The sequence below is a fragment of the Phoxinus phoxinus genome (assembly GCF_949152265.1).
Source record: "Phoxinus phoxinus genome assembly, chromosome: 7".
In the NCBI taxonomy this organism is placed as follows: domain Eukaryota; kingdom Metazoa; phylum Chordata; class Actinopteri; order Cypriniformes; family Leuciscidae; genus Phoxinus; species Phoxinus phoxinus.
The window spans coordinates 5575281-5593031 of record NC_136882.1 but is presented as its reverse complement, the minus strand read 5'-3'; the positions used below and the strand labels follow the sequence as shown (position 1 = coordinate 5593031).

Here is a 17751-nt window from a genome sequence, read left to right as displayed (position 1 = left end):
TTATCACGTCTCTCATCTAGTGTATACATCTATGCACCAGTCTGCGCACACGTCACACACCAGGATGCGCTCGCGCCCTCAGATCACTTTGGACGTGGCTGTGCTACAAGAGGTAAAAACTATATAAATACTGTTCATTTTCTCACACAAACCGCTCGTTTCGTGTCTTAGGCCATCAATGTGTACTTACATTTACGAGTCATTAAATCACGTTTAATTTGGACTTCTCTGTGCATGATCTTTGAGGTGGACCCCATAGACCTGCATGATATGACCATCAGACAACAACGGTTTGACCTAAAAATATCAAAATTGAAAATACTGTGGAAACAAAGACACCTACATCTTGGATGCCCTTGAGGTAAGCTAAAACATATCAAAAATTAATTTCAAAGTGAACTATCCCTTTAAAGCTGTTAGTTTCAGCTGATTCTAAACAATCTATTCCCCACATCAATCAAGAGATTTTCTGCAGTATGTAGAGTCAGTCTCCCTAGCTTTGCTATGAATGCCAGTGAAGTTGTGTGTCATTTTAACATGCAGGTCAAGATTTCAGCTGGGCCCTACAAGCTGGTTTGAGGTTCTGCTGCATTGAAATTTAAACCAGGTTCTAATGCTCAGAGTTCTGCATTATTTGCCCTAGCTCTCAGTTGTTCACTCCGTCTGCAGAGCGTTTCTCTCCTAGTACAGCATCTGCAGCAGAAACCCAAACCGTATAAGCGTAAGCCGCAGGTATAGTGTTGCCTAGAGCGAAGAGACATGCAGTCTGGTGCTTACTTAAACCCCCAGCCCGTCCCACCCAGGACTATAGCTGCCACCAGGATGGCCCCTGCGATGGACCCAATGATGAGATTGGTGGCACTAGGACCTGTTTAGGCAAATGTAGGGAAACGGGACATGAGCTTTGATTAGCTAGAACTCAAAATATCTGTTCCAGCAAAACAGATGGTGTTTTAAAAAGATCCAGCATTTTATGCCACGTTTGCGGTTTGTTATTCCAATTCTTCCGGTCAGCCCGAATAACACTGCATGTAACGGCAACGTATCAAACTGTGGTTGGTCACTTCACATGTTGGACAAACTAGGCATGGGCATTTTTCAAAAAATATTGTATTTTAATATTTTGGCTCATAAATAACAAATATTTGAATATTCATTTATTTAAATTACATTTAACGAGAAAGACGTTATTCTTTTATTCATCAAGTCTTTGTCACCATTTCTGAACAAGCGTACCTTTTGGACTTCCTGTTTATGCTTGTTCAGATCATAGTTCAAAAGTTTGGGGTCGAGAAGATTTGTAATTCTTTAATTCAGCAAGAATTATTTAAATAAAGTATTAATTTTTTATTTTTTTATTTTACAATCTTAATGGCCCCAAATCTTTAAACTGTAGGCTAGCATATCTATGTTTGCCTGTAATGGCCCTGCCTCACTGTAAGAAAAAAAAAAAAAAAAAAAAAAAAAAAAACTGAAGAAAACCAGAAAAAGGTACTAGTATAGGTCTGCCAGGACATTATCTGTTACGTTTACAGACATTTCCTTTAATGCAATGCGCAATTCAAAATATGGGTAAAACACCTGTGAAAATTTAGACATATGAATACTTTTAGACATATAAGTGTAGTTTCCCTCTCTCTGATTTATTCTTTCCTGTCCACTGGGTGGCGCTTGTCTCTATTTTTTACATTCTGATTTAGGAAATGTGTCATGTATTAATCTGTATGAAACACATGCACTACAGTGGACAGACAACTAAATTACTAAAATTACTATTTCTAATAAATTTTATAATTCTACTAAAACAATAATACATTAGTTAAAACGTTTGGATTCAGTAGAATTGATTTTTTTTTTTTTTACTATTTACTAAAACTAAAACTGTAAAACTAAAAAAAATCTAAATTGAAAAACGATTTAAACTGGAATCCCTTCTGCTGGTCAGGGCTTAATTTGAGCCGGAACACGCCGGAACATGTTCCGGCACCTCCGATGTTGGATCCGGAACCTTTTTTATTGGATCCGGCACCTAAAAATGTCACTATGTCACTATGGAAAATTAATCACCTAAATTAAAAAAATGTAAATACTATTTGTGTAGTGTTCAATGTTGTTATCGATAGAGAGGCACAGATGGGGTATTATTTCATCCGCAACCGCATCACAAAACTCATCATCCGCACCAAAGTTTTTTGACATTCAATTTTCAAAGCCGCACCCGCCCACCATCCGCTGATTGTTTTGCGGTCTATGGACGATACAATGCTCTGCTGATGCGAGCCGCGAGAAAGCCCTTGTCTGTTCTAGACAGGATGCAGCAAAGATATTTAATGATAATGTATGAGGCATAGGCCTACGCTGAGTTTCATTCATTTATGATGAGATGCGCTCCAGTTAACAATATAATGCAAGTGAATGCGGCGCGCCGGCGCCTCAATGTCACGGTTATTAATTGCTATATTTGCTTTTTATTGATTAAATACATGCAATTGGTTGATGAAACATTTATTCAAATTAAGATACAATTTATACAAAACGAAATTCACTTTAAAGAAAGGTGATTTAGCAAATTAAAAAAAATATTGGAAATCTGGCGATTTACAAAACAAAACTTAAGTGGTAAAAATCATGTTTCCCGATATTGCGCATCTTATGATCCTATATTTTATTACAATTGTTTTGAGCTAAAATGTAACACAGCATATATATATAGGCCTACACACTGTAGCCTGTTTCTTTTATCAAACATGTTTGGGGCCAGTCAAGGGGTAATTAAACTGCACGATCAGTTATCGGTAATGATACATTGTTTATTATTGCAAATGTTTATTATTGCAAATGTTTTTCATTTGTTTAATAAATCTCATAATGATGGCACATCAGTTATTTCTATCTCAAATGATTGGGGTCGGTCAGGGGGTTCTTGGCTAAAAATAAAATTATTATTGAAAAAAAAATTGAGAAGCACTAGGCAGTGTAATTTTTTTTTTTTTTTTTTTTTTTTTTTTCTCCAACCCGCATTTTGAGTCGCCGGATCCACCTGATCCATGTGCTCCGGGACCTCCCACGTTACAAATTAAGCACTGCTGCTGGTGTTTTATGAATGAGCCTCATTGTTTGTGTATGTGTACGCATGTGTGTTTGTGTAGGAGCAAAGCAACAAACCCTTGGGTTCCTCATCTTCACTAGGGGCCGGCTCTTTTGGAGGGTCAGGCATGCTACAGTCTGTCCCCGCCCACGTTGTGTCACATGTACAAGCCGCCTCATTATTGCACACCTGTTTAAATTTTAAATCGCCAAAACAATGCATAAAATACAAATCACATTATTTATCTCTAAGTATCATGAGAAATTGGTTTTGGAAAATGTACATGTATTCAGTGTGTGTTCGGGATTGTTCTCACCCCATGGCTGGAACAGATGTGTCCGTTGTGTCCGGTGGGACAGGAGCTCAGGTTCAGGTCCTGAATAGAGAGACACTTCCTGTCCAGACACATCATTGACGGACCACATGGAGTCCCATCCTCCACATAACCGTGATCAGTCTGATCGTCCAGCAAGACGTGACCACCGCTGAGAAAACAATGTGTGTGTGTGTTCAGATCAGAGCGTCTCAGTAATGAATACTGTGATATATGTGACACTGGATCACAAAACCAGTCACATGGGTACATTTGTTTTAATTGAGATTTATACGTAATCTGAAAGCTGAATAAATAAGCTTTCCATTGATGTGTGGTTTGTTAGGACAATATTTGGTCGAGATACAACTATTGAAAACAACTATCGCCTTTAAAGTTGTGCATTTATGTTCACGATTGTGCTGCATTCACACAGAAAAATACATGTTTTATATATTTACTTAAGGAAATTTACAAAATATCTTCATGGAACATGATCTTTACTTAATATCCAAATTATTTTTGGCATAAAAGAAAAATGTATACATTTTGCCCCATACAATATATTGTTGGCTATTGCCACAAATACTGTATACCCGTGCAACTCGAGACTGGGTTTGTGATCCAGGGTCACATATTGCAATTGGCTCTGAAATAGATGCAAAACGTATAGATCATGCATTTGCTCTGAGCTTCTCACCTGCAGTCGATCACTCTGCCCTGATGGTTGAAGTTTGTGGGAGTTACTTCTCCTTTCATAATTCCAATCCGTGGGATTCGGCCCATGTTAGCGCACAACAGATACCCACAAAACACATCACTGCAAATATAGAGATCACAGCGACACTTCTGTGAGGAACATTATACTGAAATTCACGCCAATAGCACATATTCCTGCTGAAAATCTGCAAAAAATCTGAAACAATGCATCGTGTGTGTTCCCATTGCAGAGGACTTTTGAGTTTGAATAAAAAAAAAAAATCTTTGTATGTGCATATTCAAATTTACCAACAAAACCCAGCCCTAAAAGTGTGAGAGATATGGGAAAGAGGCTAAATATATTTTACAAAGTATTTTTGAGACACTTCACGACATGAGCTTGTTGAGCAGGTTTGTGCTATTTCTTGTCTAAGCAAGCATTCGATTTTCTCCTGGCGGACAATAAAACACCCGAGCCATGTCTAGACCAGAATATCCCAGAGAGAAGTGCATCTTCAGTCTCGGGCCAGAATTGCTGAATGGTTTTGAACTCACTGCTTACTGCACTGGATCCATTTCTCTCCATCTTGACCACAGTTGCCCTTCTCTGAGCCCTCGGTGTTCAGCTTCTCATAACAGAACTTCTCAGAGCTCGCAGCCTCTGTACGAACACAAAGAAGAAGGAGAGAAACAAGAGAATAAACTTCAGTATAGATAAGCTAGTTTGACTAATGGAAGTTTACTGTATGTAGATCTACTCTACAGTATCACCCATTTAAGTCATTAGTCGACTAATCGAGCGTTTATATTAATAAGACATAAATCATAATAATGTTCCTTTAATTGCATATATTAAATACATATTGATAATCGGCGCACAAATGAACACATAAAGCTTGATTTAACTGAATGATTATGAATGTGCTGACTCGTCGTCTCAGCAGTGGACGCTGAGTATACACTGAGTTTCTGATCATTTATGTGATGCGCTCAAGTTCACTGAGACCGTATCGACAGAGAGCGCCGTTATTTTACAAAAGCACAATGTTTTGTTGTTATTGTGAGTTTACACAGATAAAAGTAGACCCTTTACAGCTTGCATTACTCTTATCTGTATGTCCAAAAACATCTTGATGATGACAGGTAATGGTCACTCACGTTGACCCCACACATATTTACACTGACTGTCTCTCGTCTTGCACTCCCCGGCGTAGCAGCGGCCCTGCAAACACAACACAATCTCACTAATCAATAGTTAAACACCTACATATCAATCAAACAGATTGATCAGACGATCACTGGCCTTTTTAAGATCAATAGCATCGACTGATGTCAGTGCCTGCTCTGCTAAAATATGCTGACTCTTCAATTAATGAACATTTTTAAATATTATTTAGCCTAATTATCAATTTAATGCAATGAATGCAATTCGCTACCATTATATTTATTTGTAATACTTTTTTTTACTACCATTCAATTTATTTATTTATCTACATTTAATTCATTAACTTATTCATTTTATACATTTCTACTTTAACATTACCAATATAATTATAATAGAACAAGCTATAAAAGTGGAAATAGGTGTATGATGTAAAAACAAAATCCTACATACAAGGAAAACTTGTCATTTTAAAATCTTAATTAAAATGAGTTTTGTAAAGAAATGAATATCAGAAGCTCTTTAAGATTACGACAAATTCCAGATCTGGTCACCCTGCTTTCTTGATACTGTCACTGCCCATTTAAAGTCGCCCTGTGGTGAAAATCCAGCTTTTAATGTTGTTTATGTGTCTATGTGGTGTTTTTAATCTGCTTTAACACACACCATGTGTAAGTTCATAAGTCGACAGCATTGCTGAGTATTTTCTGCTTAAAACTGCAGTGAACCAAAGACAGTCTCAAAGACACGGTTTGACATCGCTGGTGTTTCTGACGTCACACACTACCTTGTAACCAATCAGATCAGGGCTCATTTGCATATTCATAGAACCACGTATACCAAATGAGGCAAGGGTGTCGAGTTACATTCAAGATATTTGAAGAATTGATGAAGGCATGAATTATTTTTTTCATGGAAAAAACATTTAAAGCTAGAGTAGGTAATGTTGGAGAGCTAGCCAGATTTGAAAGTGGCACCTCTTCTAAGCTCCGCCCCCTCCTGTCAGTGCTCCGTCCAAAGCTACGCCCCCCCCCCACAAACATGAACGCGCATCCACATTTGGAGTCAGCTGCATGTACCTACCAGTGATGGGCGGGTTGATCCAAAATGAGCGGGTGCCTGCGGTTACGAGTCATCCAAAAATATTTTTCATGATATTCGGGTCGCGGTCGGTCGGGTCGTTTACCTTTGTAATTTATATAGTACTAGACACAATGTTCTATGAAATACATAGGTCAACACTTTATTGGCTGAATGCGCGAGGATGACGCACGAGCAGTCTGCAGATGAAAGTGGGAAATCCTTATTTACCTTTTGAATGTTGAGCGCGTAATTAACTTTTGAATAAAAGCTGACGCGGGACAAAGTGCCCGATTTCCCAACGCGTTGAACTGAGCAATGCTATTGTGCCATTTTAATAGGCTACTTTTAAACGCATATAGCTCAGTAATATGTAGCCTATTTGCTGAGAGGGGGCGGGGGGGGTTTTTGTTGGGAAAGTCCGGGGAGAGACGCACACGTCGATTAGACTGGATAAGTTAAGTTAAGAAAATGAAACGAAATAAATGAATAAATCAAGCCTTTATTATAAAACACTGGGCTATATGATACAGCATTCAGAAAAATGCGCACCCCTAGTTCCTCCGTCTATGGCCCATGACGCGATGAGCATTTACTCGCTACTTTAAAAAACGCGGGTCGGGTACAATATTTTCTTTCTTTTTTTTTGCGGTCCGAGTTGCGGGCGGGTTAGTTGAAAACGTCGGTCGGGTGCGGGTTGTTTATATTGACCCGCGCATCACTGCTAGGCACGCAGTGGTGCTCGGGCACGAGACATGAAGGCATCTGATTGGTTCTTTACATTCGCACCGAATGGCAGTGATTGGTCAGAGTTTTTACTGTCCTACAGCTGCTACAGAGGTCAGATTTGTTTCATTCCTTTTTCTGAACACATAATGTATTGACTACTATCAGAATGGAAGGACCATTTCACCCAGTATAAAAAAAAAAAATTCTGAACAGGATTACCAACCCTAGCTTTAAATATGTAATTTTAGTGATCAAAGATGAGTTTTAAAGGATGTAATGATTGACTTCAAACCTCATTGGCCAACCCCTAATAAATAACCATGTTTTTGTGGTGTGTACCTGTTCGAGAGAGCAGAAGTAACCGTCCTGCTTGTGTAGATTAGGAGGGCACTGCACAGACACATGCAAAGAAAGGTTCAATAAAAGCATGCATAATCAGACAGTTATATGTGTTTGGTGTAGTGTTGATACGTCACTGACCAGCCCTGAGTCTCCCGAGCACGTCTCTGAAATATCACAGTCATTCACTGCATAGCGGCAGGTGTATCCTCGCGGGTAGAACTGAGACACAGAGAAAGATCGAGCTCACACACACCTCTTGTGAAAGATTACCTGTGCGTAACTGTATTGAATGTGCACGCATAGCTATTTAAGTCATTATGTTTTAATCATAATTTGTCGTGCTTTAAAGAAGTACACTTATTTTGACGTGTTGACTAACATACAAACGCACATGTGAAGATGCTTGATTATAATTTTAACAGTAGTGTTAAACCCGTTGCCTTAACATTACCGTATTAAGTAAATAAGCTTCCTTCTGTAACAGGACACAGACACAGAAGATGAAGATTCAAACGAGTAACTTTACTTATAATAATCCAACCGGGAGCGATCCACACAAAAAATACAAACACACACCATAGTGTTAACGATACCGGACAAAGAGTGCAGGATAAGGTGAGCTACACAAACTCAAACAAGATGATTAAACTAACACAGCTGACACGGATGAACTAATAATGACAGTAACCACGGAGACTGATGATGAGTGACGTTAATCAGAACAAACACACATGACCGATGACAACAAACTGAAAGTCAATGAAAGCTGAACTAACGGGGTGTTTACATGACGCCGGTTTCAACTAAAAACGTATCAAATTTGATCTGGTCTTTCGTTTACACGACAACAACGTTTTGGGTGCCTGAAAACGCAAGTTTTTGAAAACGGTCTCAGTGTAAACAACAAAAACGCGAATCTCTGAAGAGGATGACGTCATGCTAGGGGTTGCACGACTACTGATTTCTGCAAGTCGATTTCTTATCAAAACAATACTGGAGTTACTCGACTACTCGTGGCTCATGCTACTGCAAAGACATGAAATAGTTCTTATCAATAAATGTTTATTAATTCATAGCCTAATGCAACAATTACATAAGTAAACTCTCAAAACATAATTATGACATTACATATTTTAATTTTCATGTAACAGTGTAAAGCCAAATAAATAGCCTTTCTTGCCTTTCATTTCAGACGCAATGTCCGCTTTTAGGGGCCGTTCACACATTGTGTCTTTTGCGCGCTCAAGTTTGTTATTTCAAATGTAGGCGCGCGGCAAGCACGCTCATAATGGAAGCGACGCGGTCGCACGTTGCGCTCGTTTTTTTCCTATGTTTTTTTCATTTTTCCACTGCCGCGGCGAGATGAAAACATCTCAACTTTTCAGAATGCCGCAAGCGCACCGCAGGTCATGTGATAAAAACCAACCGATCAGCTTCGGCCTTTCCATAACATCATCGAAAGCTCGGCCGAACAGCTGATCATCGCTTTTTATTTCTCATCTCCATACATATATCTAGCAGTAAAGCTAATGCAAGGGCTAGAAATCAATTAATCCTGTGCTGATACTTCCTCGTCATCATGAGCACAGTTTATGGTTGCATAGCAACGACAGACGCTACGGGTCGGCAGAAGTGCTAGTGGAAAGAACCAGACACCGCGCGGCCACGCTTTCCACGCATTTTTTAGACGCGAGATGTGAACGGCCCCTTACAGAGTTGGCAAATTACTGTTTGTCATCCTTGATGAAATACTTCCAGACATCTGATGTGGTGTGTGTTGGTGACGTTCGCCATTTTTAATAATTTATGGTAAATGCACGCTCGAGTAGTCGATCGTTTCCGACAGCGCCGACTAGTGGTTGAAGTAGTCGAACTCTCGACTAGTCTGTGCAAGCCCTACGTCATGCACATGCGTATTACCGGTACATGTTCAGTCTATAGCAGTGGTTCCCAAACCCAACACTGCACGTTTTCTTTGTCTCCCTAATCAAACACACCTAATTCAACTCATCAGCTCATTATCACATGGGTTAATGAGCTGATGAGGTGAATCAGGTGTGTTTGATTAGGGAGACAAAGAAAACGTGCAGTGTTGGGGGTGCGTCAGGACAGGTTTGGGAACCACTGGTCTATAGTGTAGTGGCCTGGCATCAGAATACAGCGTTTTTAATAATTTTTGTGGATCCGTGTGGATGGGGATCGTTTTGAAACTGTCTGTGCGCGGAAAACTCAAAGGAAAAACTTCTCCGTTTTAATCGTATCGTTGTCATGTAAACGTACCCTAAACTGAACAGAATGGTGACACATGCGTAATTGAAGTAGTTATCTGGAATTGTTAAGTTCACAACTTAATTTTTTCAATTACATGAAATGTATTTACTTAATGATTTTAAGGCAACGGGTTCCCTCACTTTTTTAAGTTAAAGTCAGCTGATCATTTTTTACAGTGTACTGTGTGACTGACTCTCACCAGACATGTTTTGTTGCAGCAGGGTCCGTCGCTGCAGTGTGCACCGTTAGACAGAGAACACTTTTTACAGCACTCTTCAATGCACTTCTATGACACACACACACACACAGAGAGAAGACACGCATATAACAGCTGAATACTGCTGTGACACTGTAGTGAGCTTAAATAATGCACCGTATATGTGTTGTCTAGAGTCTCACGTAAACTCACTTCTCTTGGTCCACAGTCACACTCCTCTCCCACTTCTACATATCCATTTCCACACTCTGTCTCTTCAAACAGCTGCAGACATACATGCAAACGACATGAGGGTGAGTAGATGATGGTAGAAGTTTCATCATTTTTGGGATTCTCTTTCATTGTTATTGAAACTGCACTTGTAATGTACTTCAAATCTTAAAAGTCACACTTTACTTTGCAAGTGTCAACTATCAGTTAGTTTCTCAGTAGACTGTAGTAGACTGCACAGGTAAGTAGGATAAGTTGACGTAGAGTGTCGCTTCGCAGTCAAAAGCAAACCGAAGCCATTATAATGACTGACACTGTCTACAGTGATACAGTGTACAGATGCACATTCAGTTTCTGACACTCCATGCGCTTGAGTCTGGACTCAACAGGACAAATGGAAGAGTGAAAGACGTGTCCAGTGTAAACTACAGTTTCTGCTTTAACCTCTCCAGAATACCTCACCATATGCAGCCTGTCTCCTCATACTTTCTCATGCTGTTTCTTATTTATGGATATATTCTGATGATGTTAATAAAGCCTGACCTTGGTGGGTTTGTTAAAGAGGCAGGATCCCCCTCCCCTCAACAGGAACTCTTTAAAACCCGTGATACTGCACTTCGAGAAAATCCGTGTGAGCTGAACCCTGAGTAGAGATGAATAGAGGAAGAACGGATTTGCAACAATTTACTCCCAGTGACATGCATGTTATTTGAAAACATTTATTAAATGAATAGGAAATAATTGAATTTATTATACACAATAACAATAATTGTGTGGTTTTATAGATTGTGTGCATGTGTGTGGTAACATGTGAGTTGATATTAATGAGTGTATGTCTTAAAGTGCCCTATTATGCTTTTTCGAATACTACCTTACATGCAGTTTGTGATATATCTGTGTGTGGATGAAAAAGGGCTTCAAAGTTTTAAAGATGTAAAGGTTTGTATTTGTATTTGCACATTTGCATAATGGCAGTCTATGATCTTCATTGGTTGCTGGTGAAAAATGTCAACTTTGACCCTCAAACTCTGTAGTTTATCTGAGACTGGAAGAGTTTGATTTGTGTTGTTCATGTGGAGAAGATCCATTCAGACCAATCAGAGCAGAGCAGACCAATCACAATAGACTGGACTATCTGACCAATCAGAGCAGAGCAGACCAATCACAATAGACTGAGCCATCTGACCAATCAGAGCAGAGTAGACTAGGGATGGCGAAAACTAAAAAAATTCTTGACCGACCACCGAGCCTCATTAGCCGGTTGAAACCGGTTAACCGATTACCGGTAGTTTAAAATATGCTACGCTATTTGAAATAACAGCCATTTCAAGCCGCGCCTGCAATTTCGCAACTGTCGCATCTTCTCTGCCGCTCGCAGAGAACCGGCGCAGCCCTTCCACTCACGTGACTTTTTTAAAATCCCCAACAGCGGGAAACATGAGTCCCGCAAACGCGGCGCCGAGGAGCTTGTATGTAATCGGAGGACTTAGTTTCGAAATGGTTTGGGTACAAGGTGATCGCGTTGAAAATAAAGGCGTTTGTCTAGCGTTAGAAGCTCATTTGAAACATTGCCGCGGCTCATTTCAGAAAATGACAGCTCCGAACCGAAGAGACGCCGCTTTAGTTTGAGGTAGTGCTAACAATAATAAAGAAAGATGATGATCATCGCCTTATCTGTTACCACTGAAATGTAGATGTAATGTATTTTCATATTTAAGCACTGTATCACACAAGTTGCAACTTACATCTGTGTCATTCTTTTCGGTGAAATGGTCCCACACACTACTCTTCTCTGCACGTTTCCTCCTGTCGTCTGCCCTGGCTCTGACCTCGAGTGTGTTAGCCTGTAGTCTTTACTTTTCGCAAACCTTGTGAGCGCGCGAACCCAAACGCTGTGACCTCGCGCCAAATGTTTTTATTGGTTTATTAAGTAGCCTACAAACGGGCGAGTTATGAAAAATTGAGTGAGAGGGATTTGTTCACTTCACACAAAAAGATCTTGGAATGTGACGGCTAACTGTAGTAGTGTTTAGTCCACTGTCTATAATAGACTAATTTAGAGATCACTTTTTTTTTCTTTTCTTTTTTACCGACTACCAACAACTTTGATCGGTTAACGTTGATACGGTCAACCATCGGTCAAACGGTCATCGGTTAACATCCCTAGAGCAGACCAATCACAATAGACTGGGCCATCTGACAAATCAGAGCAGACCAATCACAACAGACTAGGCCATCTGACCAATCAGAGCAGAGTAGACAAATCACAACAGACTGGGCCATCTGACCAATCAGAGCAGAGTAGACCAATCACAACATACTGGGCCATCTGACCAATCAGAGCAGAGTAGACCAATCACAACATACTGAGCCATCTGACCAATCAGAGCAGAGTAGACAAATCACAACAGACTGGGCCATCTGACCAATCAGAGCAGAGTAGACAAATCACAACAGACTGGGCCATCTGACCAATCAGAGCAGAGTAGACCAATCACAACATACTGGGCCATCTGACCAATCAGAGCAGAGTAGACAAATCACAACAGACTAGGCCATCTGACCAATCAGAGCAGAGCAGAGCAGACCAATCACAATAGACTGGGCCATCTGACCAATCAGAGCAGACCAATCACAATAGACTGGGCCATCTGACCAATCAGAGCAGACCAATCACAACAGACTGAGCCATCTGACCAATCAGAGCAGAGTAGACCAATCACAACAGACTGGACCATCTGACCAATCAGAGCAGAGTAGACCAATCACAATAGACTGGGCCATCTGACCAATCAGAGCAGAGTAGACCAATCACAACAGACTAGGCCATCTGACCAATCAGAGCAGAGTAGACCAATCACAACAGACTGGGTCATCTGACCAATCAGAGCAGAGTAGACTCTTTGACAGAGGGGTTTAGAGAGACTGAATCCTTTATCAAACTGTTTCAGAGACAGTTAGAAAAGAACAAAGTGTATTATGAAAAAAAGTGTTTCTTGACTTTGAAATGAAAACCTGTGGCAGGAGTTGGAGTTGCAGGAGACTCCAAAACAAAATGTAGAGCCTTTAAAATAGCATAATAGGGGCACTTTGATTGTTGAATTATTGTATGTTTTGATGGTGTTTGTGTGTAGTACATGACAGTGACTGTTTATAAAGTGATGTCAGAACAGCTCTGTCTAAATGATCTAAACATATCACAGGAGTTTAATGAGTACATTGTATATGGATTATGGAGACTTGTCATATATCACAAAATGTGTTTGTGTGGAGTATCTCACCCATTGTCCTCCATGATACAGCCTAGCCAGGAGTTCATGCACCCACAGTCATCTGATAAAACAGAACACACACAGTGAGTTAACGCTCAATATTTTATCTCTCAGTATCAAAGTAAATTGAGCAAGATTATGAATGTGTACTTTTTATTGATGTTGTATCCCACTGAATGCCAAGATTCTGAGCCAAACTCTGGGACAGCACAAGCGCCAATGTCCGCGTAGAGCCATACTGCCGCACACACACACACACACAGAGAGAGAGAGAGTCAAGTCAAGTCAAGAATATTTGTATAGCGCTTTTCACAATACAGATTGTATCAAAGCAGCTTCACAGTATTAAATTAAAATAATAATAAAAGGTCCATGTTTGGTAATGCTAATCAATAGTAATATTCACTGATTAATTCAATTGAATATCCCCAACTGAGCAAGCCAAAGGCAACAGTGTTGGAGACGTGTTGGGTTTTCATATAATTATTTTTATACTGTATAAAGTATAAAATTATTATTGTATATTCTCTCCCCTTATACTAATGTAACGAAACTGCTCCGAGACACAAAGGCTGAGGATCCAAAAAGAGTTTTAATGAAAGGGTCACCCACAATCATAGTCAAAAACAGGCACAGGTCATAAACCAGGAGAATGCCCAAAATTGCAGTGTTACACTAGACAAGACTTTGCAGGGAATGAATGCGAAAACCAGGCTTATATAGAGTGAGCTAAACAAGGTAATGACACACAGGTGGGTGTAATCATGGCTGATTAGTCTGGGCAAAGGATTATGGGTAATGGAGTCCGTGATGGTGGTAATCACTCTCACTGGTGATCGTGACAACTAAACCTACCCATCACATAACACTTTCTGCATTTTTACATTTTCAAAACTATCACTTAGTATGATTTATAAGCTGACCAAGGAATGTCCCACAATGACAAGGATTTTGGATATTGCCACCTATGTGGGGACATTTTGTCCTAATCAAAACAAATCAATCCTTTTAATCAACAAGGATGCATTCAATTGGTCAAAAGTTACAGTAAAGAGACACATTTTGACACATAATGTTACAAAAGATTTCCATCCATCCATCCATCTTCTTCCGCTTATCCGGGGCCGGGTCGCGGGGGCAGCAGTCTAAGCAGAGATGCCCAGACTTCCCTTTCCCTAGCCACTTCCTCTAGCTCTTCCGGGGGGACACCGAGGCGTTCCCAGGCCAGCCGAGAGACATAGTCTCTCCAGCGTGTCCTAGGTCTTCCCCGGGGTCTCCTCCCGGTGGGACGTGCCCGGAACACCTTCCCGGGAAGGCGTCCAGGAGGCATCCGGAACAGATGCCCAAGCCACCTCAGCTGACCCCTCTCGATGTGGAGGAGCAGCGGCTCTACTCTGAGCTCCTCCCGAGTGACCGAGCTCCTCACCCTATCTCTAAGGGATCGCCCAGCCACCCTGCGGAGAAAGCTCATTTCGGCCGCCTGTATCCGGGATCTTGTCCTTTTGGTCATGACCCAAAGCTCATGACCATAGGTGAGAGTAGGAACGTAGATTGACCGGTAAATCGAGAGCTTCGCCTTGCGGCTCAGCTCTTTCTTCACCACGACAGACCGGTACATCGACCGCATTACTGCGGAAGCTGCACCGATCCGTCTGTCAATCTCCCGTTCCATCCTTCCCTCACTCGTGAACAAGACCCCAAGATACTTGAACTCCTCCACTTGAGGCAGGAACTCTCCACCAACCTGAAGTGAGCAAGCCGCCCTTTTCCGACTGAGGACCATGGCCTCGGATTTGGAGGTGCTGATTCTCATCCCAGCCGCTTCACACTCGGCTGCAAACCGTCCCAGTGCATGCTGAAGGTCCTGGTCTGTAGGGGCCAACACGACAACATCATCCGCAAAGAGCAGAGACGAAATCGTGTGGTCCCCGAACCTGACACCCTCCGGCCCCTGGCTGCGCCTAGAAATTCTGTCCATAAATATTATGAACAGAACCGGCGACAAAGGGCAGCCCTGCCGAAGTCCAACATGCACCGGGAAGAAGTCTGACTTACTGCCGGCAATGCGAACCAAGCTCCTGCTCCGGTCGTATAGGGACCGGACAGCCCTTAGCAAAGGACCCCGGACCCCATACTCCCGGAACAAAAGATTTCCATTTCAAATAAATGCAGTTCTTTTGAACCTTCTATTTCAGTTTCTATAATCAGTTTCCACAGAAATATGAATCAGCACGACTGTTTTCAACATTGATAATAATCATAAATGCTTCTTGATCATCAGATCATCATATTAGAGTGATTTCTGAAGGATCGTGACACTGAAGACTGGAGTAATGATGCTGAAAATTCAGCTTTGATCACAGGAATAAATTACACTTTAACATATATTCAGATAAAAAAAACTATTTTAAATAGTCGTTTCTGAATATTAGTGTTTTTACTGTATTTACTGTATCAAATAAATGCAGCCTTAGTGGGCATAAAAAACTGAATTCAAAAACATTGAAATAATTATTTTGTACCCTAGTTTGCAAACTAGAGTAAGATCGGTGTGTAAAATCGGCTGTAATATTCGCTACTATGAAGAAAACTTCACTTTGATACAGTCTTCGATGAGTTCAGCTCTTCATTGTGGATGTTTGCTGTCAATCTACACGTGCTTCACTCACCTCGACGACTCCCACGCCGTGACTCACAGAACACATCCCGCCAAAATACGCCGCGCAGCCGCGAGGATAGTGAAACGTCACGTTCCTGCAGACACACACCGACGCTCCGTTACGCACACGTCATTTCTGCACGTGTGTACGCGGTCATGCACATATATGTGAACTCACGAGAACAGATGCACCGCATCTGCGTGCTTCCGGATGTGCTGCTGTCGGTATTTGGAGAAGTTTCGCAGCATATCGAATGGAATCACACTGATGGGAATGTGATCCTTGTCCGTCCAGATCTCTAGGCCGACCAGCACCACACGCGTGTACAGGTGATCTTTAAAACTCTTCAACAGAGAGAAAGAGCAACATCTTTCCATTTAATATCTATACTTGATTTAAATCGGAATTGGCATTTCTCATCTCTACGGGTCCCGGACCATCATGGGTTTCTGAAAGTCAGCTCTATGGGTTGTTAAAACAAACTATTCACTGAAAAGTGATCAATAATTCAAAGACTCACAGCATCCACCAGGTTGACCACAGATTTGGCAAAGTTGAGTGTGCGCTGCTTGGTCCCCAGTCTCCTAAACTGTGGGATAATATGGATATAGTTATAACCTGATTATAAAAACATCACACAAACACTCAAACTCTTTGGTTCACTGCAGTTTTAAGCAGAAAATACTTATGAATTTGCACATGGTTTGTCTTAAAGCAGATTAAAAACACCACATAGACATATAAACAACATTAACACGTTTTTTTTTTTAAACTGTACTTATTATATTAATCAAATAAAAGGCCACGTAATGGTACCTAGAGACTTTAAAACGTTTTTAAAAAGTGCACTTTGTAATAATGTCAAAATAAGTTTTACTTTAAAGTACAATCAAATTGGCTGTTCAAGTCATTTCAACTATTATGTTTGTTTTAATCTTGCCTAATTGAATCTTGCGTAACTAGTTAAAAACGTAAGTTAAAATTGGTCAAATTATTTTGATGAGTTAAAGTGGAACATGGAAAAACATATGTTGGCATGGCTTATTGATCATATCATTTTTAAGTGCTGCTAAATTGCACTTCTTCACAACGGAAATCATGTGCCAAAGACACTCACATACTATAATATTCAAACAGCATTTAAACACACCAGGTTGTGGTCGATGACGATCATCAGCTCGATGTACTTCATCTCCTCGAACAGGTTCCTCGGGATCTAGAGGAGGAAAACACAAGCATGGCTCCGCTTCCTCAAGAACAGGGTCCTATAAACACTTTCAAACTCTCATAATGTGCTGCTGTTACATTTATGAATATAGGAATGTGCCTGTTCTGGATCAAGTTTCTGGATGGATCCCAATTTACATACTTCTGCAACAACATCATTACATTTTTGGCCTCAAAAATAAACTCCCTTTTTGCCTAGATAAAGCATGCAAGTCTGGTGATGGGAAAGTGCATTTCAAAAGTTTGGGGTTGATAAGATTATTTCATATTTTTAAAAGAAGTCTCTTCTGCTCACCAAGGCTGCATTTATTTTGATAAAAAATACAGTATTTGAGCAAAATTGTGAAATATTATTACAATTTAAAGCTGTTTTCTGTTAAAATGTAATTTATTCCTGTTATTCCATGATCATTCAGAAAGCGTTCTGATATGATGATCTGATTACCAAGAAACATTTCTGATTATTATCAATGTTGAAAAC

The 17751-nt window shown here is 40.5% G+C and overlaps 1 protein-coding gene across 1 annotated transcript in view; it reads right to left on the bottom strand.

Annotated features, from left to right (window-relative positions):
• Positions 1-580: 580 nt before the first annotated feature.
• Positions 581-17751, bottom strand: part of adam23b (ADAM metallopeptidase domain 23b) — a 37838-nt gene continuing 20667 nt past the window's right edge. The window contains exons 9-25 of the mRNA XM_079619898.1: positions 17194-17259; positions 16564-16632; positions 16221-16387; positions 16053-16137; positions 13534-13621; positions 13393-13444; positions 10655-10754; positions 10094-10165; positions 9884-9970; positions 7552-7632; positions 7411-7461; positions 5259-5322; positions 4656-4761; positions 4102-4221; positions 3405-3573; positions 3166-3277; positions 581-868 (exon numbers count right to left, since the gene is read on the bottom strand). Of these exons, the coding sequence (XP_079476024.1) occupies positions 774-868; positions 3166-3277; positions 3405-3573; positions 4102-4221; positions 4656-4761; positions 5259-5322; positions 7411-7461; positions 7552-7632; positions 9884-9970; positions 10094-10165; positions 10655-10754; positions 13393-13444; positions 13534-13621; positions 16053-16137; positions 16221-16387; positions 16564-16632; positions 17194-17259 (1584 nt within the window). The 3' untranslated portion in view covers positions 581-773. The remainder of the gene's footprint in view (positions 869-3165; positions 3278-3404; positions 3574-4101; positions 4222-4655; positions 4762-5258; positions 5323-7410; positions 7462-7551; positions 7633-9883; positions 9971-10093; positions 10166-10654; positions 10755-13392; positions 13445-13533; positions 13622-16052; positions 16138-16220; positions 16388-16563; positions 16633-17193; positions 17260-17751) is intronic.